General features: G+C 43.8%; 1 protein-coding gene across 6 annotated transcripts in view; it reads left to right on the top strand.

The window, feature by feature from the left end:
* The window catches only part of DPY19L1 (dpy-19 like C-mannosyltransferase 1), a 112,521-nt gene extending 99,715 nt beyond the window's left edge, over positions 1-12,806 (top strand). For all 6 annotated transcript variants that reach the window (XM_034761183.1, XM_034761184.1, XM_034761182.1 and 3 more), the window contains 3 exons: positions 1,630-1,729; positions 3,650-3,775; positions 10,657-12,806. In XM_034761183.1, the coding sequence (XP_034617074.1) occupies positions 1,630-1,729; positions 3,650-3,775; positions 10,657-10,813 (383 nt within the window). In that variant the 3' untranslated portion in view covers positions 10,814-12,806. The remainder of the gene's footprint in view (positions 1-1,629; positions 1,730-3,649; positions 3,776-10,656) is intronic.
* The last annotated feature ends 10,285 nt before the right edge of the window (positions 12,807-23,091 follow it).

The raw sequence follows: 23,091 nt of genomic DNA, 5'->3' as shown, positions 1-23,091 counted from the left end.
CTTAGTTCCTTCTCAGCCTATTTAAAGGCGGCGCCACCCTGACCCCCATCAGTTCCTTCTCGCCATGCATGGCTAGAGTTGGAGCAATCGGTGTGATAGTTTACTTCAAGCTTCTTTATCTCAGTCTTTCTGGGATTTTATTGTTGATATCCAGCTCCAATCAGTTAGCACCTCACTACATGGATGCCGCATGGTTAGATCAGGAGGAGCACTGTTCCACAGCTGTTCAACAGGTTCAGCTTAGTGGTAGATAGTCCTTTACTAGTAGAAAGTCCACTTACATATTTGGCTAAGTGGAAATGTATTTCAACTTAATTCTTGGCCCCAGGGAGTTCAATTGAGGCAAGCCTGTCTTCAGAACGTTTTGGAGTTCCTATTATACCTTCAGTTCTTTGGCCTGTCTATCAGTTCGTTGAAGGTCCTCTTAGCAGCAATTTCAGCATTTCATTCTCTGGTCCAAGGGAAATCCGTTTTTTCAAATGCCATTGTAGCCAGATTCATGAAAGAGGTCACTTGTGTCTTTCCATTGGTAAAGGAAGTGATTCGTCAATGGGACCTTAGCACTATGTTGGCTGCCCTCATGGGTTTTCCATTTGAGCCCCAGGCAACTTGTTCTTTGTCTTTTCTATGCCAAAAGACAGTGTTTCATGTGGCCATGACTACTTCAACGAGGTCCCAAGTGACAGTTGCATTTCTCCGTGATATTTTAATAGCATTTGCAGGGCTGCTATTTGGTCTTCCATCCATAACTTTAAAAAGCATCATGATATTACGCAAATTTTGGGAAGGCAGTCTTGCAGTTGCTCTCAGAATAGACTGTGAGCCACATGTCCTGATACTGCTCGTCAGTCACCTAAGTGAAATACATGTCTTCACCCACTCAAAGAAGAAAGGACAGTTATTTACATATACTGTTACTGTTCTTTGAGATGTGGGTGCAGACATGTATTCTATGACACACCCTCTGGCCCCTCTACATAGAAGTCTCAATTCTTGATGTTTGGTGTGAAGGGACTGAGAGGGAGGTTGGGGCAGCACTGCCCTTAAATAGCCTGGGGAGGGACTAAGGAGGTAAGTACGCCGTCTCTACGGGTACTTCTAGGCAAAGTTCTCTGACTTGGTACAGACGTGCACCCAGTACACCAACATCTCAAAGAACAACAGTTACAGTACAAGTTAGTAACCATCTTGTATGCCTTTTTTCTTGAAGACAATCACATTTTGGCTAAAATCTTAGTATAATTCTATTCAGAAGAAGAAAATTCAATATTTGTCTCAAAAGTTTCTCCTGAAATATGATGAACATATTTTTTTGAAAATGCTTCTCTCCCCCCCTCACCCTCTCCCCGCTCCCCCCCCCACACACCCCAGAGGGTACTTATCCCAAATAAATGGTTAGTTTTGAAAATCCTTGGCCTTTGTCTTTTGAGCATCTCTTCACAGGCTATTTGAACCAAGCTTTCAGAGCAATTAAATTTAAGGATTTTTTTTTTTTTAAGTGCAACATTCTCTCCTTCCTTACATTTATTCTGTTGTATTGTCCTACAGCTATGCTGGTTTTACTATCTGAAACTGAAAATCTCTTCTCCCCTTTTTTATTTTAAATAAATCTTTCATTATATATTTCAGATGCTGTTTTTGCAGGAGCGATGCCTACCATGGCAAGTGTCAAGTTGTCTGCCCTTCGACCTATTGTCAATCATCCCCATTATGAAGATGCAGGGCTGAGGTAAATTTTGAAGTTCAGTTTTATTCCTCTAACATTAACTATTTTAGCCTTTTGATGTACCTTAGTAATGATCGTCATGTTGTCTAGTAAAATTTTTTTTAAATCCATGAGGTCCTAGGTCATATTTTTATTTGACTAATCAACATTGTTTTAAAATAGTCATCAACAAGTTGAAGGACAATAGGCCATTGTGGGATAGAAATAGTAGAGACACGGTAATGGTTCAGACTTAAGGCTGGTTTACACTAAAAAGTTAGGTCGACACAGCTTTGTCGCTCAGGGGGTATGAAAAATCCACACCACTGTGTGGTGTAGTTAAACCAACCTAGCCCCTGGTGTAGACAGCTCTCGATCAACAGAAGAATTCTTCCGTTGACTGAGTTACCGCCCGTTGGGAAGGTGGATTACCTACACCAATGGGAGAAGCCTTCCCGTCAACATAGGTAGTCTCTCCACTGAAGTGCTACAGTAATGCAGCTGCACTTGTGCCATTGTAGCATTTAAAGTATAAATATAGCCTTAGTAATCAAAAATATTGTGTAATTATGAAGTCTGAAGCAACATCCTCCTACTAAATCTACCTCTTGTTGTTCTGTTTTCCCATGGCCCGGTGAACAGACCAGTTCTCAAGACTGCAGCTATAATTACTTAGATATTACTGTAAACAAGGGTTGTGTTTTCTTGAAATATTAAAACATATTATTTAAATATTGATTATTAAGTTAGGAACTTCTTTTATTAAGACTGATTGAAATTCAAATTTTGCACAGACTTTTTTTGTCAGTTCATTTCATATGGCATTTGACGGCTTAATTTGTTTTCCTTGCAATTTTCAGAACCTGAACTTTTTGTGTAAATTGGCTTCTGAAATTCATTTATTTAAAAAGTTTAACATCTTGCATCTTATCCACGAGTATCATTGCAATAGTCTTTGGCAACTTGAGTTTGTGGAAAGAGGGTAGGGGAAGGGGAGCACACAGATATTGCCACATGTTTACATTCAGATATAAGACTCAACTACAATCATGTTGCTCTCTGTCTCCAGACAATCCCCTTCAACTGTACTTGGTATCAGAGCCTTAATATTTTGGGACAAGTCTGCAAAACAGCTATTTGCCTTACTTCCCCATCCCACAATCATAGGAGCACTAGACTGACAGGATTTTGTAGAGAATATTTTAAATGATTCACTACATGTCTTCAGACTTTCACTAACCTTCTCTTTTACAGGACAAATAGAATTCTGTTAAGGTTATTATATGATTATTTACATTACTCCAGTGCATTGACAGTAGATCATAATGCCAGGCTTTCCTTTTTGGTGGTTCTGCTCACCCTTTCTTGTCTTTAAACTAAAATCATGTTCTGTTCAGTCTAGTGGGAAATGGAAAGAAACAAGTTCTGTCTCGAAGTCCCTTTTTACAAATCTAAGGAAGCTAACTTTCCTGGGAGGGCAAACAGGGGTCCACACAGGACATTCATCTTGTTTCTCATTAAACCAGAAGAAACTTAACCGACTTCAGTCAAAATCTCTGGAATGAATCTGAGTGAAGTTACAACAAAATGGCTGGAACTGAATCATCTACAATATAAATGTGTCCTAACGGCCAATTCAGTAGAAAGTCGTTGCTTCACTCCCACAAGTGATGCACAGTCGGTATGAAATAATAAGCTGCAGTGTTTCCTGGTGCCTGTCTAAAATAGGAGGGCAGATAACTTAAAAAAAATGTAAAACCCAAGTATTCTAACATAAATATAATTTTATTACATGCTTTTCTTACAGAGCTGTCTGCCTTTTTTATACAACCCCCCTCGTTCTACTATCTCAGTCTGGCTATTTTATCCATCCTAAATAATTTGGTTCTCCCCACCCTCCCATCCTATTTGCTAACAACTTTTATGGATTTTTTCTTTTCAAAGGGCCAGAACTAAAATAGTGTATTCCATGTATAGTCGAAAACCAGCAAAAGAAGTGAAAAGAGAATTGTTAAGACTAGGAGTGAATTATTACATCTTAGAAGAGTCATGGTGCATAAGAAGAACTAAGTGAGTATTAGTATTCAGTATCAATATTCTGTCCAAAGTATAGCTGAGGATATACTGGATCTTGTCTTTGGATTGTGGAGGTTGATGGGAGAATTATGGTAACCCTGTCATTAGAACTTGCAGGTTTATTTCACATTTAGCACAAGTTCTTAAACTGTATGAATTGAATTAATACAGACAGAGCCAGACTCTCTATCCACACAAACAGATTTGAGATGTGTGAATAGAAAAACAGACTTTACAACTCTGAGAACTTTCACAGTCACTGAGCCTCTTTACGTCGGGGTATGTTGTTCAAACACCCACAGGTACATGAACATTAGATATTAGCTAATTTGTGTTAGATATGCAGTTTGAATTTACATTTATCCTTAACCATAATTAAGTACCAGAAACAAATTTGGTCCCAGATCCTTCAAATACACAAGTAACTCTACACACAGTAGTTCTGTTGACTGTATTCATATGTGTAAAGTTAAGCTTGTGTGTGAACATGTTAGGATTATAACCTTAAACATAATTGTAGAACACAATTAAAGTTAATGCAGAGCAAGCAGATCACTATGCTGTGAAGGCAGTTGCAGATGTGTATGTATAATTGCTGTCCCACAAACTTATACAGGATCGTTTTAGGGGTCAAGGCAAAGATGCCACATTTATTATTAATCTTTAACTATTAGCAAATACCTCAATGCTTACACACACACACACACACACACACCCCAAAATGTTCTGCAGCTGCTGGATAGTTACCAGTCCTGAGTGTAGTTTGAGTTCGCAGCTTGGGATCGTAGCTCGTGACAGCTAACTGGCCAGGAAAGCTGAGCACGAGGAGGAGCCGGGTCTCTGTCGGGCGCGCACCGATGCTCCTTGATGTTGATAGCAGAACGTTACCCAAAGTCTCTCATCTCACCCTTCCTTTTTTATAGGAGTTTAGTTTGGATTCAAAGCCTCTAGGTCTCGCTGTGTCACGCCGCCTCTGGGTTTGGTACTTGATCACCCGTCAATTGCAGGCGTGACTGTCAGCCTGGGACCTGGCTTTGATCTTCCTTCTGTTGTTTCTTTTTAAGGTGGATGCTTCTTGCTTGAGTGAGGGCTGTTGTCTAGTTCTTCAGCCGTTAGTATTTGAACTTTATCTCATCAGGACGGGCTGGTGCTGGAGGTTGATTCTATCACCCATACATCCCTCATTCACACATTTTAACTAGACTAATAAAATTACAGCAGGGTTTGCAAAAATGAAGGTTGCAGCAAGCCCTTACAAAATGGAGTAAGCGTTTTAAAATGGGGTTTGAATTACAATATGGCACAGAAGATACAATGAAGGCAAAATGGCAAGTGTAATGAAAGTTACAATGTAGGCAAAATGGTAAGTGTAATGAAATGGTGAACAGAAGTTACAATGGTACAGTGGATAACTAAAAAAACAATTTCATTCACATTGGTCCTACATAATGAGGTCCAAAGGTGTTGAATTTTTTCTGAAAATTTTTTTTTGGAAATAAAATAGATGTTACAAAACCCAAACAAGACTTTTTTGACTATATACTTTTTTCTTTTATCTTGTAATATAATTTCTTCTTCGAATGCTTGCTCATGTCGATTCCATTCTAGGTATGCACGCGGTCATCTGAGATATTTGCCTTAGCGGTATCCGTAGGGTTGTCTGTGGCTCCCTCTTGAGTGCCGCGCTCATATGTCGGTATAATAGGCACCGCCAACCCTACGCCCTCTCAGTTCTTCTTACCGCTCGTGGTGGTTAGTCAAAGTGCCTTTTCCTTGCCTAGCAAGAGCTATCTGTTTCGTTTCTGCTGTCTTCAAACCTTAGAGCCTTGTAAACAGTTTGTTTATAGTTGTTAGTGTTTAAGTGGTTGTTAAGTAGCGTAGTTAGAAGTTAGAGTCCCAACACGGACTTCACACCAGGTGGAGCATGCCCCGGTGTTCGGGTTTTACGCCCTGCTCTGACTGCAACAGGCTTATGCCTGTTAGTGACCCCCCATAGCAGCTGCCTGAAGTACTTGGGAGAATTGCATGTGAAAGACAAGTGTTGCATCTGTAAGAACTTTCAACCAAGGACCCAGAAAGAGCGTGACATTCGTTTGAGGGCCCTCCTTATGGAAGCTGCTCTCCACCCGGCTTCTGAGCCTTCCCAGCCAGACTCTACCCCTAGCATTTCGGCCTTGGTGCGTAATGCACCCCTGGCACCGCTCTCCGGCACTGGTGCCCAAAAAGAAGTCCAAGAAAGACGGCTCCCCGGCAGCACTGAGCAAGAAAGGCCTGGGGTATCGGGCAAAGAACCCAGTTCGGGCCACCCGCCCACACCAGAGCCACATGGATGTGCCTTCCCAATGGGGGCCCCTAGCCCCCCAACAGATCCACTACCAACTCCTGGGAGCGGTTGGGGATGCAAGCTTATGGCAGGGCTGACACCTTCCAAGGCTCTCCAGGCGCCTAGAGCGCAGAGGCCTCTACCAGCATCGCCGGTGCCACATGCATCTCAGGAAGCGCTAAAGGCTCCCTACAAGGTCAAGCCAGCCATCAAGCCCCTCCAGAGGGCAAGTGAGCATCGCCAATCCCCAGAACCAAGACAACCCTCTCAGTCTCTGCGCCGCAGATCTCCGGCTTCACAACCCAGGTCCTCCGCAAGTTGCCCTAGATCACTTGCACCGCGATTGCGGTCTTTGCCCTCTCAACGCAGATAGCCTAGGGGGAGGTGCCTGTCACCCTCCCGCTGGTCATCTTCTCGGCATAGATCCCCATCCCCCACAGCTTGGGAACAGTCTCTGTTGCGGTACCAGTCCTCTCACTACCGGTCCTCCTATTCAAAACGCTGGTCTCCAGTGGCAACGGTTAGCCACCAGATGCAGGCATCGACAACCCCACCATGATCACCGGAAGGGGAGTCCTCTAGCACAGAGAGGGAATTCAGCCCCTCGCCGAGGCATCACTGGTGCGGTTGGGCACCTGAGCTACATCAGTCTCTGTGATGCCATCTTGGCAACACAGCCAGTGGCCAGCACAGTGGCCCTACTGGAGTGCATGGGGCATGCCTGTGATGCTGATGCCCCCTTTGCATCATTCATTGGCTGCCTTCTCAGAGCAACAGCTGGCAGCGCCAGGCTCGGTGCACAAAGTGCACTCAGAGGTCGGGGTAGAGGAGTGAGTGCCAACCCCAAAACCCTCTTCCCCCACAGGGTATGATGCCCTGGGGCCTCCCTCGATGGTTCAGTCATTATCCTCATTCCCGGATGAGGTGGCAGGGGGTGGGTCTTGAGTGCCAGCCTGCCGGACAACTTCAAAGAGCACCAGGCCCTGCTTCAACGGGTGGCCCAAGATCTTGGGCCTGGAGGTAGAGGAGATGACTGAACAGGCGGACATCCTGTTCAGTATGCTCTCGGCATCTAGCCCTGCCCTTGTTGCACTACCAGTGCACAATGGGGTCTTAAAAAAACCCAAGGTCCTCTGGCAAACCTTGTCATCCATCCCTCCCACCTCCAAGAGGGCTGAGAAAAAGTACTTCGTGCCAGCCATGGAGTTTGAGTACTTGTATACCCACCTGCCTCCAGGCTTGCTGGTCGTCTCAGTAGCCAATGAGAAGGGCAAATGTGTACACCAGTTCGACCCCAAAAATGGAGAGTCCAAGAGGCTAGAGCTTTTTGGAAGGAAGATTTATTCAATGGCCAGCCTTCAGTTCCGGGTGGTGAACCACCAGACTCTTTTCAGCAGATACAACTTCAACTTATGGGAGACTCTCCATAAGTTCAAGGAGTCCCTGCCCCAGGAGTTTGGTACCTTGGGAGAAGAGGGTCCTGCAGCAGCGAGGTGCTCCCTTCAAATGGTGTGGAATGTGGCCAATTCAGCAGCTAGAGTGTTTGGATCTATGGTGGTCATGAGACGTAGCTCCTGGCTTCAGACTGCTGGCCCATCCTAGGAAATGCAGGCCTCAATTCATGATCTCCCATTTGATGGGAATGGTCTCTTTGCGGAGCAGACTGATGCAAGGCTGCATGAGCCACCCTTTGCTCGCTGTGTCCACATACGCTGCAAGTGGTGAAGAAGCAGTTTCGGCCGCCACCACTGCCAAGGCCTTGGCAGCCTCAACAGGGGTCTGCAAGGAGAAGGGTTAGAGACATGAGCTTTAGTCATCACCGCCTTTCCTCCTCCTGCTCACCCAAGCAACCCAGCCCGGCAAAGCATCCTGGGGGCCAGAAGTGCTCATTTTGAAGGTGCACTCTCGAGTGACACCCCCGTTAACTCCCTGGATCCACGTCGTTCTTTCCTCAATCGTCTTCGTCCCTACCATTCGACCTGGTCATGGGTCACCTCGAACCGCTAGGTGCTAGGGATAGTATCTCCGGGCTACACTCTGCAATTCTCGGCTCTCCTTCCCTCCCACCCCACCCATTCCCCGTCCCTCTTCAGGGACCCGTCTCACAAGCAACTCCTCGTTCAAGAGGTCAAGAACCTCCTGCACCTGGGGGCGGTGGAGGAGGTCCCTTGGGACATAAAAGGAAAAGGTTTCTACTCCCTCTACTTCCTAATCCCGAAAGCAAATGGGACCTCGGACACCTCAACAAGTCAGGAAGCTCAGAGCGGTTTGCCTAGCCTGTCAGGCATTCTTGCCCCACCTGAAGGCAAGGTGGTGCAGGTCCCGCTGAACAATATTACTGCGATGTATTACATCAACAGGCAGGGTGGAGCCATGTCGTTGGCCCTTTGCCAAGAAGCTCTCCACCTTTGGAACTTCTGTGTGCGACATGCCATTCATTTGGTAGACACGCATCTGCCCAGGACCAGGAATGTGTTAGCAGATCACCTCAGCAGGACCTTCTCATATTGCCATGAGTGGTTTCTCCAGCTGGAGGAGGTCAGTATGATCTTCTGGGGACTTCCCAGGTGGACTTGTTCCCATCCTGTCAGAACAGGAAATGCCACGTGTTCTGTTCAATCTGGGGTAGGGGCTCCCTGTCAGATGCCTTTTTGCTCCCATGGTCAGGGGCCCTGAGTATGCCTTCCCACCAGTGCTGGTGATCCATAGAGTCCTTGTGAAGATCAAACAGGACAGGGCAAAGGTTATCCTGATAGCCCCCAAGTGGCCTCGATATAACTGGTTGAGCATGCTGCTGGATCTTTCAGTAGCTGTCCTGCTGCAGCTACTTCTCTGGCCGGACCTGCTGTCTCAGACACGTGGCAGTCTTCTGCACCCAAACCTGGTGGTGTTGCACTTGACAGCATGGCTACTGCATGGCTGAATGTGGAAGAACGGGAATGCTTGGCCTGGATTCAATGGATCTTGTTGTGTAGCAAAAAACCCTCCACCAGAGCAACTTACCTGGCCAAGTGGAAAAGGTTCATGTGCTGGGCCTCGTAATGATGTCTCCAAGCCTTGCTGGATTATCTTCCGCACCTCAAGCTCCAAAGATTGTCCCTGTCATCAATCAGGGTCCACCTGGCCGCTATTTCGGCCTTCCACCCTCTGCTTCAGGGCAGGTCGGTCTTCGTTCAAAACACGACCGCCCGGTTTTTGAAAGCTCTGGAGCATCTCTACCCTCACGCCTGGGGTCCTGTCCCTCCTTGGGACTTGAATCTTGTGCTGTCACTGCTCATGGGGCCTCCCTTCGAGCCTCTGGCTTCCTTCTCTCCTCTTTTCTCCTGGAAGGTTTCATTCCTGGTTGTGATAACGTCTGCCCGCAGGGTGTCTGAGATCAAGGCGCTTCAGAGGTGTCCTAAACAGTATTCTACAAGGATAAGGTCCAGTTGCGGCTGCACCCAGCATCCCTACCCAACGTAGTTTCCGAAATTCATACCGGCCAGGACATATACATACCTGTCTTCTTCCTGAAGCCTTATAAATTGGAAGAGGAATGCAGGTTGCACACCTTGGATGTCAGGAGGGCACTGGCCTTCTACATCGACAGGACAAAGCCGTTTCGCAAGTCAACACAGTTCATTGCGGTGGCAGACAGGATGAAAGGTCGTCCAGTGTCTGCTCAGAGGATTTCATTCTGGATCATGGCCTGTATCCGCTACTGCTATGAGCTAGCGAAAGTGCCTCTACCGGCAATCGTGACAGCACACTCGACTAGAGTGCAAGTGACATCAGCAGCCTTCCTGGCACAGGTGCCAATCCAAGAGATCTGTAGGGCCGCTACCTGGTCATCTGTCCACAGGTTCACGTCTCATTATGCACTTACCCAGCAAGCTTGAGACGATGCTGGCTTTGGCAGAGCAGTGTTGCAAGCTGCAAGACCAAGAACTCAGAGCCCACTTCCAGGGATACTGCTTGTGAGTCACCTTGAATGGAATCGACATGAGCAAGCACTCGAAGAAGAAAAACGGTTACCTACCTTTCGTAACTGTTGTTCTTCTAGATACGTTGCTCATGTCCATTCCATTACCCGCCCCCTCTGTCGGAGTTGCTGACAAGAAGGAACTGAGAGGACATAGGGACGGCGGCACCTAATATACCAACATGTGAGCATGGCACTCGAGGGCGCCACAGCCAACCCTATGAATACTGCTAAGGGAAAAATCACCAACCATGCACGTGGGTGCGCACACACCTAAAATCGAATGGACATGACCAACATATCTCAAAGAACAACAGTTATGAAAGGTAGGTAACCATTTTTTTTTCACTTATTCTCCAATCTGACCTGTATTTCCAATGTAAAGACAAGTGAAAAAAACCTTTAAAGAAAATCTAAGTGCTTTCCATAATTCATCATAAAGAAGCAAGAGTTCAGAAACCCTTTTTTCCCCTTTGTAGGTCAGTCATTTTTAACCCTTAGTTTATAAAACAAACTTGCCATATGTTTCTTTGATTACATTTCCTTACCTGTCCTTCTTTATTTTTGTTTACGTATTCAAATATTTTCTAGGCCCGGTTGCAGTATGCCTGAAATTTGGGATGTGGAAGAACCTGCCAATGCTGGCAAAATTCCTTTATGTAACCTTATGAGTAAGGATCCCAGGCCATATTTCAACACAGTATTCCAGAACAGTATTTACAGAGTCTTGAAGGTTACAAGGGAATAACACTTCAGTGCAAAGAACTGTCAAACTTTTTCAACTTTTTAACTGCTAACCATATAAAAATTCTAAATCAGAAACACCTTTTATACTAAACTTAAAATGAGGAAATGTATATTTTTAATTTTTTGTCATTTTAAAGGAATTCTGATTATAGAAGTACCTTAACCTGACAGTTTGGATTTCTATTTCAGGGTCAGTCTCTTGAGGTTTGCTATGCAAATGATTATATGTTTGCACACTCTTTAATAAATACTGATCCAAACAAAAGTTAAGTGGCTGTAGAAAGTAACAACAGTTCTCAAAACCAATCCGATTGTGAAACAATGCTGTCAGTCTGCCTTAGCAAAGCAAGATTATTTAAACCATTGGTGCTAGTAATTAGGAACTAATGGATGGTGCTGTAGCATCTAGCAGCAGACTTCTAAATCACCATCACAGTATAATGACCACTCCCCATATTCCTCTTTGGATAACGTGATACTGATCACACATTTCTAAAGAAGTCACACAATTTCTTTAGCCATATCTGTGTGAAGAATGGTTTTAAGAGAAACTGAAGAAGGGTTGCTGATAGTTTTGGATCACTTCAAAAACATGTCAGGCCTTTAAGTTTGTCTTTTTAAATGGAAATAGTTTTTAAACAATCTTGAAACTGCACATTTTAGATGATGTGCACTTTGCATGTGCTTGGAACCTTAACTTCAATATTGATTTTAAAAAATAATTAAATCAATGAGAGGAATATTCGCAGCTGAGCGGTAGCTTAGCCTCTGATTGCCCAAGGATTTTAAAAACATTCTAGTACATTCAAAACAACCAGACATGCACATGTGAAGTTTAAGAAGGGAAAAAATATTTTATTCAGGCAAAATCTGTCATTTATCCTCTTTGTGTAGCTTTAGTAAGGTAATAGAATAAACTCTGCACTGCCTTAACAGTGCTAGAGCTACATCTTAATTCTGTAGGAAATGCATCTAGTTCATATCACATTTTCTTTCCCTATCTATTAAAGCCCGTTTAAAGATTCTGTTGTACATTGGACATCTTGCTTTATTTAACTATACATTGGACATCTTGCTTTATTTAACTAATCCTGGTTTTTAAAAATAGTTTTTAAAAGTATCCAAATAATACTGAAGAAAAACCTTGTAACAAAATTAACCTGACTGTACTATGATTATAGTCAAAAGTTTGTGTAAATTTAATCACTAAACCAAATGTTAAATATACTCTCCTTGAATTGTCTGACCATGTAGAGTGCAATTATTCTTCCTGCTTTGAAGTTTTTTCTTATTTCTATCACCATAATGTGGCCATTGTGGATGGTACAGGACTTAATTTCACAGAGGAATTCATTTCCCAGTGTACTAGAGCAAGGATACCGTACAAGCTATTAACAAACAAGATGTTATCAATTCTATATGTTACAGCCACTTGAAAACATCACAAGTAATCTAGATTTGTAACTTTTGAGACTATATAAATGTTAATTGTTCAATCAGCAGCCTAATGACATGACAGTGGTCTAGGTGGCTGTACTGGATATTCAGCCTTGACTGCATCTAGCAGTAATAGATGCTGTAGAAATAAACCTCTTTTACAGCTGTGAGAGTAGTAATAAAATGTTGAACATATGTGAAAACTGTGGAATAAAAGCTGATCAGTATTTTATATATTTGATTTTTTTTAAAATTTGCTTTATTGGGAGGATGCAGATAAAGGGTTGAAAATACATATTAACTTTTTAACTTTTACAAAAATACATTTTGGTAAAGTTTCTATAAGGAAACTGGTTCACTAAAAAGGGCTTAGGAGAAGAGAATTTTTTTAAAATATGTTGATGGGTTTCAAGAAAGCAGTAAAAAGGATATCTTTCTATATAAACATTGTGACTAAATAGTGTTACAACACAAAAAAGTACTGTATTTTTATGGGGTTTATGCCAATTGTTCACATGTACTTATATGTAGTTAAATAAAAAAATTCATGCAATGTGTCTTTGTATTTTTATTCACCATAAACATCATATTGTATAGCATTTATTATAATGATTGTGTCAGGTACAGGTATGACGGCTACATAGATTAAAAGTCTTTGCCAAATGATATGGAACAGATCAGGAGTTTCTAATGCTTTAAAAAAATTCTGCCAACCTCCATTTTCCTTTCCTTACAAATGTCACTTAGTAATGTAGGTACAAAACATAATGAGCCTAACCCCAAAATGTTGATTCGAGTGGAAATTCATTCCTAAATTTTAAGTTTCAATTAGTCAATTTACTGAGATTTGTTCTTAATAAAAAAATTATTGTAAAAATTAGTTTTCAAAGAGGAAGCTGTAGAGAGTGTCAGTGACTATATCCCCAGGCATTATTTTGAGACTGATTGAGGCACATCTTTCTTTAAAAGTGAGTAATGCATCTTGAAGGTTACACTATCTTGTCCCCTTGACCTTTCTTGAGTGGCATAGGGATTTTCTGTTTCAAAGCCAAAAAAATATTTTAATCTAATGCTAACAGAATATTAGTGTAAAAAGTATAATAGGAAAATATCAGGTCAGTCTATTGGTACAGAGAAAAAGGATGTTGAGATAAGAATCCCATAAGCTGAGGACATGTGCATTTTGGGGAACCACGTTAGAACATGGGTTGATCAGACCTGTGTTGTTGAATTCTATTAATATCTTTGGACCTGACCAGTGTTCCCTCTAATTTTTTAAGTCCATGTGCGGAATGAATTTTGTTATGAGCACCAATATGGAGATGATGTGACACATGGCCTCCATATTGGTGCACATAACAAAATTCATGTGGTGGAGGTGGGGCCAAGGGGTTTGGAGTGTGGAAGGGGTCTCAGGGCTGGAGGGCAGAGGGTTACGGTGTGGGGGGATGATGACTCTGGCTGGGGGGCAGACTCTGGGGTGGGGATAAGGGGTTTGGGGGGCAGGAGGGGGCTCAGGGCTGGGGCAGAGGGTTGGGGGGGGGTGGGCCCTGGGGATGAGGGATTTGGGGAGCAGGCAGCCCCGGGGCTACAGGGGGGAGCGAGGACTCCCCCCAGCCCTCTCTTGCCACAGCAGCTTACGACCGCGGCCGAGGTGCCTCTCCCCGGCCACGGCAGCTCCAGTGGGACTGGGCTGGGCCGAGGGAGGGGCTCCTCTCCCTGGCAGCTCCTGCGCGGCTGGGCTGGGCTGGGAGAGGGGCTCCTCTCCCCCTGCTGCGGCAAGTCCAGGGCAAGTCTGCGCTGGGAGAGGTGCCTCGCCCTGCCACGGCAGGTCTGTGCTTTGGCTGGCGTGGGGCTTAATAGGCAGCTGGGCAGCCAAGCAGCTTACAGGGAACTTAGGACCTGATTCTTATTTCTATTGAAGCCCCTTATACCAGTTTGGTACTGCCCAGTAGCCTCACACTGGGTATAATTTAAATCCACTCTAAGGCCCCTGGACACTGCCATAATAGTGCAAAGGAACGTCAGTGTAAATAAGAATCCGCCTGCTGGTCAGCTGAAATCTGGTATCTGAAACAAGTGTTTAGATACATTCAAATGGCAACATTTAATCAAACGGTTTGATTACAGTATTACTAATTTAATTATTTTAATCATTAATAATCATACCTCAGTCAATGTGTGTAGCACCCTGTGCAAAACAAAAGTAAAGATACCCAGTCTGATTCTCTACTGCCTTACACCTTGTGTTAATTATTTACATATGATATCTGGAAAATCTGGTTTGTTTTTTATTTTTACTTCTTTTTTGTGATTCGCTCAGCTTGATCAGTGAAATTAGATTGATCAGCTTCACTTTCTAGTTTTCAGGTTTGTGCCCTATACATGTTTTGAATTAAACAACAACAACAACAATAAACCTGTCCCTCAAAATTAAAATAACTGAAAACTTTGCATAAGGCTTTTTAATACTTTTCTTCTAAAGCTTCAAATTTGAGGTTAGTCTATTTAATAGTCCTTTCGTGGGTTGAAATACAGTTCAAGTGAAATCAATTACTTGCCACTAGTAATCAAGGATGACTGACTAGATAGTATTACAGACTCTACTATGTTTGACTTTTATTAAAATGAAGAATATTTTAAAAAATTGTAACCATTTCATTCTGTTTACTCCCCCGAACCCCGGCCCCCTCATTTGACATGAAAAGTGAAAAGAGGCTCGAAGTTCCATTCTATTTTAAAGTCAATTTCCAGCTGGTTTCAAATCCTGGCTCTTGTGATCACTGAACAAAAATGATTTAGTCCAAACAAGAATTATGCTGTATAAATGACAACCAGGGCAATTATATGTAAGCAGGGTGTAAAATTCATGAGGTTTTTAACCAGTGTTAATCTACATTTTTTATGAATTATAGGCATAGAGTCAAATGGAGATTATAGTAGTCTTCTTTGAGGCTGATCATCTCCTTCAACAATATTTCTTTTTTTGTTTGGGTTTTTCTTTTTTTTGTTTTGCTTTTAAATAAGATTTTTGTGGGTGGTGGCATGAGGTATTATTGATAATGAAGGGTGGAGGATTTGAGGATAATCAAGAATCACTTCAGGGATCTATCTGGAAGGGGAATTAAAAACTGAGTTGACACTCATGCTCCTCTCTAAGATCCTTGCAGGTCTAGTGTAAGCAAAGAATCTAGTACTAGCTGGGTGAGTACTGTGTTCAATTCTGATACTTTATGAACACACAAGAGGTAGTACAGGGAAGAGCAACAAAAATGCTTATGGGACTGGAAAGCTTGACTTAGAAGCAAAAACTAAAAGGCCTAAGTAGAGTTGGCTTTAGAGATGACTAATAAGATTGCAGAGGCAGAGGAAGGTGTAAAGATAGAAATATTTGAATAGTGTAAATACCAAGGAAGGATCATTACTTTTATGGTGATAATCAGAGCAATGGGATAGAATGACATGGAAAATTATGCTACATTTCTTTAAAATCTCCCTGACAATGAAAGCTAGTAGCTGTGGAATAATCTTCCAAATAGTGGAGGGAGGGTCCTTCTGCGTTTCATTAAAACCAAGACTGAACTAAGGACTAGGAATTATATTGCAATGAACAATGTTGCACTGCAGAGAATGAGGCTAAATAGCCAAAAGTTCTTTTTCATCTCGATTATGGCTATTTAATAGCTTTTCTACAGTATCCTAAAACATCACAGAGGAGGTATAGACTGTACTTTGGACACCACTTTTATGTGCTATGAAATATCATTCATGGGGCAGTGTGATCAGAGAACATTTTATGACTGTAGGCAATGGTGATGGGAAATGTTAGCATCTTACTGACTTAAGTTTGAGTACGCAGTAACATTTGTCTCCACAAAATCATGCGATGTAGGCATGAAGGACAACGGACACTTTTGTAATGCATTAAGTGTTGTAGTTGTGTTGATCCCAGGATATTAGAGAGACATCATGGGTGAGGTAATATCTTTCTGTTGGTGAAAAAGACAAGCTTTTGAGCTCAGAGCTGCTCTTCTGAATAATACCCAATGGGTATCATTTATTTGTATTATAGTAGTGCCTAGATGCCCACCTGAGTGTACAAATACATGAGACCATCCCTACCCATAAGAGTTTACAGTGTAAACAGACTAAGGATGAGGGAGACAGAAGGACAAAGAGATTTAATGACTTGCCCATTTTATCTCACAAATCATTGGTGTGGTCACATGTTGCTAGATGTTCGGCTGCATGTGTGTGTGTTCTCTTTGTGTGTCGTCCCAGCTCTGCGCAGACAACTGGCACCGCAGACTTCGAGCGAACTTCACAATAACCATAAGATCGGTTAAGGTATGAAAGCACCCAGCTTGTTTATTGCTGACGAAGCATGGCCCTAGCTTCCCAGATTAATGCCTGCAGTTACACTAGCATCTCTCTCTCTCTCTCTCTCTCTCTCTCTCTCTCTCTCTCTCTATATATATATATATAGATAGATAGATAGATAGATAGATATAGATAGATAGAGATATATAGATATATATGCAGCTCTGTCAGTGGCGGGACTCTCCTCTGCCCCCTAGGCTGACCAAAGATACTCCCTCTGAGACTCCATTTCATACATCAATGCAAACAAGTTGCATACTGCCCCTCTGACGTAGCCAGTTACCACGCATCACCTGGTACATCTCTCTCCATCACAGTGTCATTCTGACGTTATCTTTAGGATGCGTCAATGTGTTCCTGTTATCTTTAGGGAATGTGTTGGTATTGAGGTGTTCTGGTATCACCCTTCTGGAATGTGCTTAGCACCTCTTAGAAATGTGTTTCTGCAATATTAGCCCTGTTCTTGCAAGATTCTGAGAGCTTGCAAGCAGGCAAAGCCTGACTTCTGCTCATTTTGCTTTATATCAGCAAAGCTTCACTACGAATTTAGTTCAGGCCTTAGGCCTCACACCAGGCCTCTGATACAGGCTTTATCTTTCAGGCTCTCTTTCTACTATACTAGAAATAGAATCCAAACCTTCCACTCCTAGTCTAGAACTCTACCCACTAGACTATGCTGCTGTGGAGGCCCTAAATTCTATCCCTTCCTAAAGTTCCATAGGCTAGATCAGGTTCCTCTTACTCCCCCTGGTAATAGGGTTACCATCCGTCCATATTTCCCTGGACATGTCCGGCTTTTGCATCTCTAAATAGCCGTCCGTGAGGAATTGGTAACAAGGTTAAAAGGTCCGGGATTTTCCCCCTTCCCTCCCTTCCATGCAGAGTGCGGCTGCTGATTGGGTGGCTGGGCCTGATTGAGCTGCTCCCATTAGCCTCCAGCAGCCAGAGTCCTCCCCTGCTCCCACCCTGCTGCCTGCAGCGTGTTTTGCCTATACGTGGACATGGGCATGGTAAGGGGAGTCCCAGGGGGTAGTCAGGGAGCAGGGGGAGGGTTGGATGGCTCCCCGGCCTCCACGTGTCCCTCCCCCCGCCTGCCTCTCCCTTGCCTGCTTGTACTGCCAGAGCCAGCAGCAACTGCTGTCTGCTGCCCCCGGGTCCTAGTGCCCCCCCACCACTGATGTCAAGACAGGCTGCCCTTCCACCATAGCCCCAAGCCTCTCCAATGCCCCAAACCCCTCATCCCCAGCCCTCATCCCCCAGCACCCTAATCCTCTGCCCCAGCCCTGAGCCCTCATCCCCCTGCACCCTAATCCTCTGCCCCAGCCCTGAGCCCCCTCCTGNGCCCCAGCCCTCATCCCCCTGCACCCTAATCCTCTGCCCCAGCCCTGAGCCCCCTCCTGCATCATGAACCCCTCATCCTCAGCCCTACAGCCCTCACCCTTGCACCCCCTCCTATCCCCAAATTCCCTCCCAAACCCCCTCCCCTTTCCCACACACTCCCTCCTGCCCTCAAACTCCCTCCCAAAGCCTGCACCCCCTCCCTTTGCACCGCCTTCCACCCCCAAACTCCATCCCAGAGCCTGCATCCCTCACCCCCTCCTGCACACCCACCCCCGGCCCCAGCCTGGAGCTTGCACCCAGAACCCAAACTCTATCCCAGAGCCTGCACCCTAATCCCCAGCCCAGGACCTGTACCCCAGACCTCCTACCCCCACCCAACCACCGTCCCAGAGCCTTAGGCAGGTGTGGGGTCGGGTTCTGGGCACCACCAAAATTTCTACAACCCTGCCAACCATGTGAGTGGATAAGGCTTGGGGCAGTCAGGGGACAGGTAGGGTCCTAGGGGGGCAGTTAGGGTGGGGGTTCTCAGCAGGGGGCAGTCAGGGAACAAGAAGCAGCGGGGGTTGGGAGTTCTGAGGGGGGCAGTTGGGGTGGAAAGTGGGAGGGAGTGGATGGGGGTGGGGCTAGGGCGGGGCTCTTCCCCCCCCATCCTCTTTTTTGATTGTGGACATATGGTAACCCTACCTGGTAAACTCAACAGGAAGAAAACTGGTTCTGCTTATGGAGAGTCCTCCAGATTCTTATGCTAGAGAGCAGGAAACTTCCATTTGTCAGAAATAAACCACTAACTTGGCCCCCTGAACCTCAAAGATTCCTCCTTGCCCCTTTGCCCACTTGAGGTCTATAGGAGATTTGGACATCTGTGCCAACTCTGAAACCACCTGTAACAGTCTGATCTGTTCTTCATGTTATTTTTTCCCGTAGTCTACGTTGATTCAGCTACACTTTGATTTATATCATGGCTATTGTGTTTGATATACAGTCTATTTATGTTATATTGTTCAAAGCCTGGCGTGTTATGTTTAATAGGACACATGCTCACTGTATTTGATCAAATAGAAGTATACTTCTCAGCTCCTTGAAAATGAAAGGCTTACATGTAAGATTGGGTTTTTTTGTATGTTTTAATACCAAAATATCAAAGTTGAATTTTGTTCCTAGTTGAAAAACTCTTGCTGATCCAGCTCTGTTCTCTCCCTGGAAAAAAAAAAGATGGAACATTATATTGAGTAATTCTGAAAGAAAAAACCTTTATATCAAAATAATTCTCAAAATACATCTGCCACTTTCAAAGACTTCATCTTCCCTCTGAACAAATTGGCATCTGTTTCAAAACCTTTGTGTTTTAATTATAGATAAGATTCAAGAAATGTGCAAAACAGACAGACCAGCTGCTTGAGTGGGTTCACAATTTAGCAGTTAAGCAGCTCTATTAAAATAGGTCTCTCTGCCAAGAGTTCCTCTGCTGAGTAACAAGTAGAAATATATGCTGCAGAAATTGTGGCTGATTTTATATATGATTTAAAAAGAGAGAGTGGCTAAAGCGTGGAGACTGGCTAACCTGCCTCCGAGCTGTTGAAGTCAGAAGAAACCTGCTCCTAGAGCCTAACCAAAGCCTACTGAAGTCTGTAAAAAGGCTACTGTGGATTTTAATGAGCTTTGGATTAGCCCTCTAGTGCTGCTGCTGTCGCTTTTGGAGCTTCTTGACCTCCCTGACCAGCCATTGTCTGGCAGTTCCCTCTCCTTTTGCTGTTTATGAGACTAGAGGTGGTTAGATTAATGGATACATTTCTGCAACAATGGAACTGTTGGTCTAAAGTTTCAGTAATACCTTTTCCTGCAAGATACTTTTCAAGATAATTGCAGCAAGATTTTGTCCTTTTAAATCTAATTTGTAGGTTGAGGTACTCAATTGAGGTACAAGGGAGATAATATTGAAAAAAAAATTAAAATAAAAAGGGGAAATCTAGCTTTGGTCACCATACACGTTTTCACCATTAAAAGTCTGCTAGGCCCCTGTATTTCACCAGCTGAGCATGTACACAGCAGCTTGAGTTCTGATACCACCCAGCAATGTGGTGCCTAACTGATGCCCAAACCTCAGCAGGATTCACAAACTGGTGTTCCCCCACCTACCTTATCTTCAGGGCCAAGACCAATGGATGCACTCAAAACAAAACAGGTGGTAGTAGTTCATTTTCATCCTAGTGGTTAGAGCGCTCCCCAAAACATGGGACACCCAGGTTTAATTCCCCATTCTGCCTGATGTGGAGAAGGGATTTGAAGTTGGGGTTCTGTTCTCCCAGGAGAGCTCCCTAACCACTGGGCTAGGTCTTTCTCAATCACTTCTGTTTGAAGCTGTTCCATGGTGTATAAACAAATACTCATTGGAGAAGGGTGATGGAACCTCAGACCTCATCTGGGATGCTGTGTGCAATTCTGGTCTCTCACGTTTAAGAAAGATGAATTCAAACTGGAACAGGTGCAGAGAAGAGCTACTAGGATGATCAGAGGAATGGAAAATCTACCTTTATGAGTGGAGACTCAAAGAGCTTGGCTTGTTTAGCCTATCCAAACAAAGGCTGAGGGGACATATGATTGCTCTCCATAAATACATTAGAGGGATAAATACCAGGGAGGGAGAGGAGTTATTTAAGTTAAGCGCCAATGTGGACACATGAACAAATGGATATAAACTGGCCATCAACAAGTTTAGGCTTGAAAGTAGATGGCAGTTTCTAAGCATCAGAGGAGTGAAGTTCTGTAATAGCCCTCCAAGTGGAGGTAAAAAATTGAACTGGCCTCAAGACTGAGTTTGATAAGTTTATGGAGGGGATGGCATGATGAGACTGCCTGCAATGGCATGTAGCCAACTTGTGACTGCTAGTAGCAAATATCCCAATGGCTGGTGATGGGACACTACATGGGAAAGGCTCTGAGTTACTACAGAAAATTCTCTCACGAGTGTCTGGCTGGTGGGTCTTGCCCACATGCTCAGTGTCTAATTGATGGCCATATTTGGGGTCAGGAAGGAATTGTCCTGTGTGTAAGATTGGCAGAGACAGCTGTGAATCCTGAGTGGCGATAGATGCCTCCCTCTAACCTAACTTCCTTTTGGGGACTGGAGCTTAGGGGACACTTCTTGCTGGCATTTCCTATTGTCCAGCTTAGGTGGCTTCTCAGTCAGCATACTGGCTTTTGTAAAGCCCATTCTTATGGGCCTAACTCCACATGCATCGTATAGGGAGCCTGTGTGCCTAACTCAGGGCTGTGAATTCCCAGAGGTTGCAGGATGCCGAAAAATTAGTCCCACTTGTGTATCCCACCCTTACTGCCTATGTATGCAGTTAGACTGAGAGTGTGGATTTTGGGTGTTATTTTTCAGTGCAAACTTTGAGGATTTTGATTTTCAGAAAGTAGTGAGTACCCAAAGTGACTCAGATTGAGTACCTAAAAATTGACACCTAAAATAATTAGTCATTTTAGAAAATCTTGCCCTTAGGCTAGCTTTAGCATACAGTTTGGAAAATCTTGGCCTTTACTGTTAAACTCTCTCTGGAAAGATTTTGATGAGCCTCCCTTCAGATAGCAGAGATACTTAGAATACCCAGGAATAAGGTAATTCCTAAATAGCCTGATAAATTAGTTTGTTGCTGGCACTCGTCGTACTCTCATCCCCATTCAATTAGAAATGCGTTATGCAGGTTGTGGATGGAGGAAATATTTAGTTTAGTAATTGGAAAAATTCTTACATTCCTGAGGTATTTCAAGCTAGTCACAAGATAATATTTTTGGCAGGTCAAATTGTAGCTTTAGCATTTCTGCTTCAGCATTTTTTCAACAAAATCTAACGCTGTACAAAGAATGCACCTTCTTTTACTATGGCCTTGCCTGCCCAAGAGACCTTAATTGCACTAACCATGAGGGTGCCCTTGTTCCATGCCTTTTAGCTACATACACACAATGCTCTCAGTAGGACACAAGCATCACAAACAGCATTTTGATTACACTTCCTTCAAGCAAGGCTAAGCACCATATTGTATTGCTATGACTATTTGGAAGACGTTTTCTTCACTGATTGTTTTGAGGTCCTGTCAATTTAAATTGATCAAATATATATTTGAAAGGAGAGAAAGAACATGCTAAATCCATTATCAAAGACACTTTTTTTATATCCTAATCTTTATGCTTCTCTAGTGACTTGTTCTCTTTGCTTCAGCTTCTTCTACCCCTAAAAGCCTTGAAATCAGTGGGGCTCCTTCACTAGAGAAGCATAAAATTATGATATAAAAAAGTGTCTTTGATAATGGATTTAGCATGTTCTTTCTCTCCTTTAGGGCTGAAGCAAAGAATGTGATGTCTGAGTAATGATGTCAGAATCTAGCCCTTAATTGATGAATTCACATAAACACAGCCCTGTGTGTTTGTATTAATAAGCGCTTGGTGATTTACGTGGAGAATTGGCGGTTTCCTCCATTAGGTTTGTGCTTGTGTAAAGACGTGGCCTCCTTCCAAATGCCCTTTGTGGTCCCTTGCCTCAATTTCCCTCTTGAATCCTCAAGTATATTCAGTAAACCCTTCAGAGTATATAAATAGCTATTTTCATGGGGTTGCTTTATTACCAAAAGTCTCACTACTATAGACACCACCACAATCCAAACAGTACATTTGTCCCAACAGTCCAACACCAAGTACAGCTGTGGCGTCTCTCACCATGCCCCTCTAGCTGGGGTCTTTCTCTGCCCTGTTTCATTCCCAGGTAGGAGTCCAACTCTTGCCTGGAGAAATCAGTGGGCTCATCACTCCCCAGCCCTTCTGGCCCTCCAGCTTTGGTTCTGTGGTGTAGAGAGCCCTCTGCTGCTCTCAGACATCAGCCCTCTCTGGCTTGGGAAAGTTTGTAGGTGACCCCCGACTACCTTCATGCTGTCACCAGCCTGACCTGGCTCCACTGCTCAGTCAGGAAACTCTCACCACTCCCTCCTACGGGTGCATCCATTGACGTTGCACTCTATATGATTTTATAAAAATATGCTAATGAGTGAATATAATGTAACTGGAATATGCTTCATGCAAAAGGTAAGGTGGTATTACAAAGCTTATAATCTACTGAGTGTGTTCATC

Source organism: Trachemys scripta, chromosome 2, assembly GCF_013100865.1.
Source record: "Trachemys scripta elegans isolate TJP31775 chromosome 2, CAS_Tse_1.0, whole genome shotgun sequence".
Taxonomy (NCBI): Eukaryota; Metazoa; Chordata; order Testudines; family Emydidae; genus Trachemys; species Trachemys scripta.
This window is presented reverse-complemented; position numbering and strand designations above follow the sequence as displayed.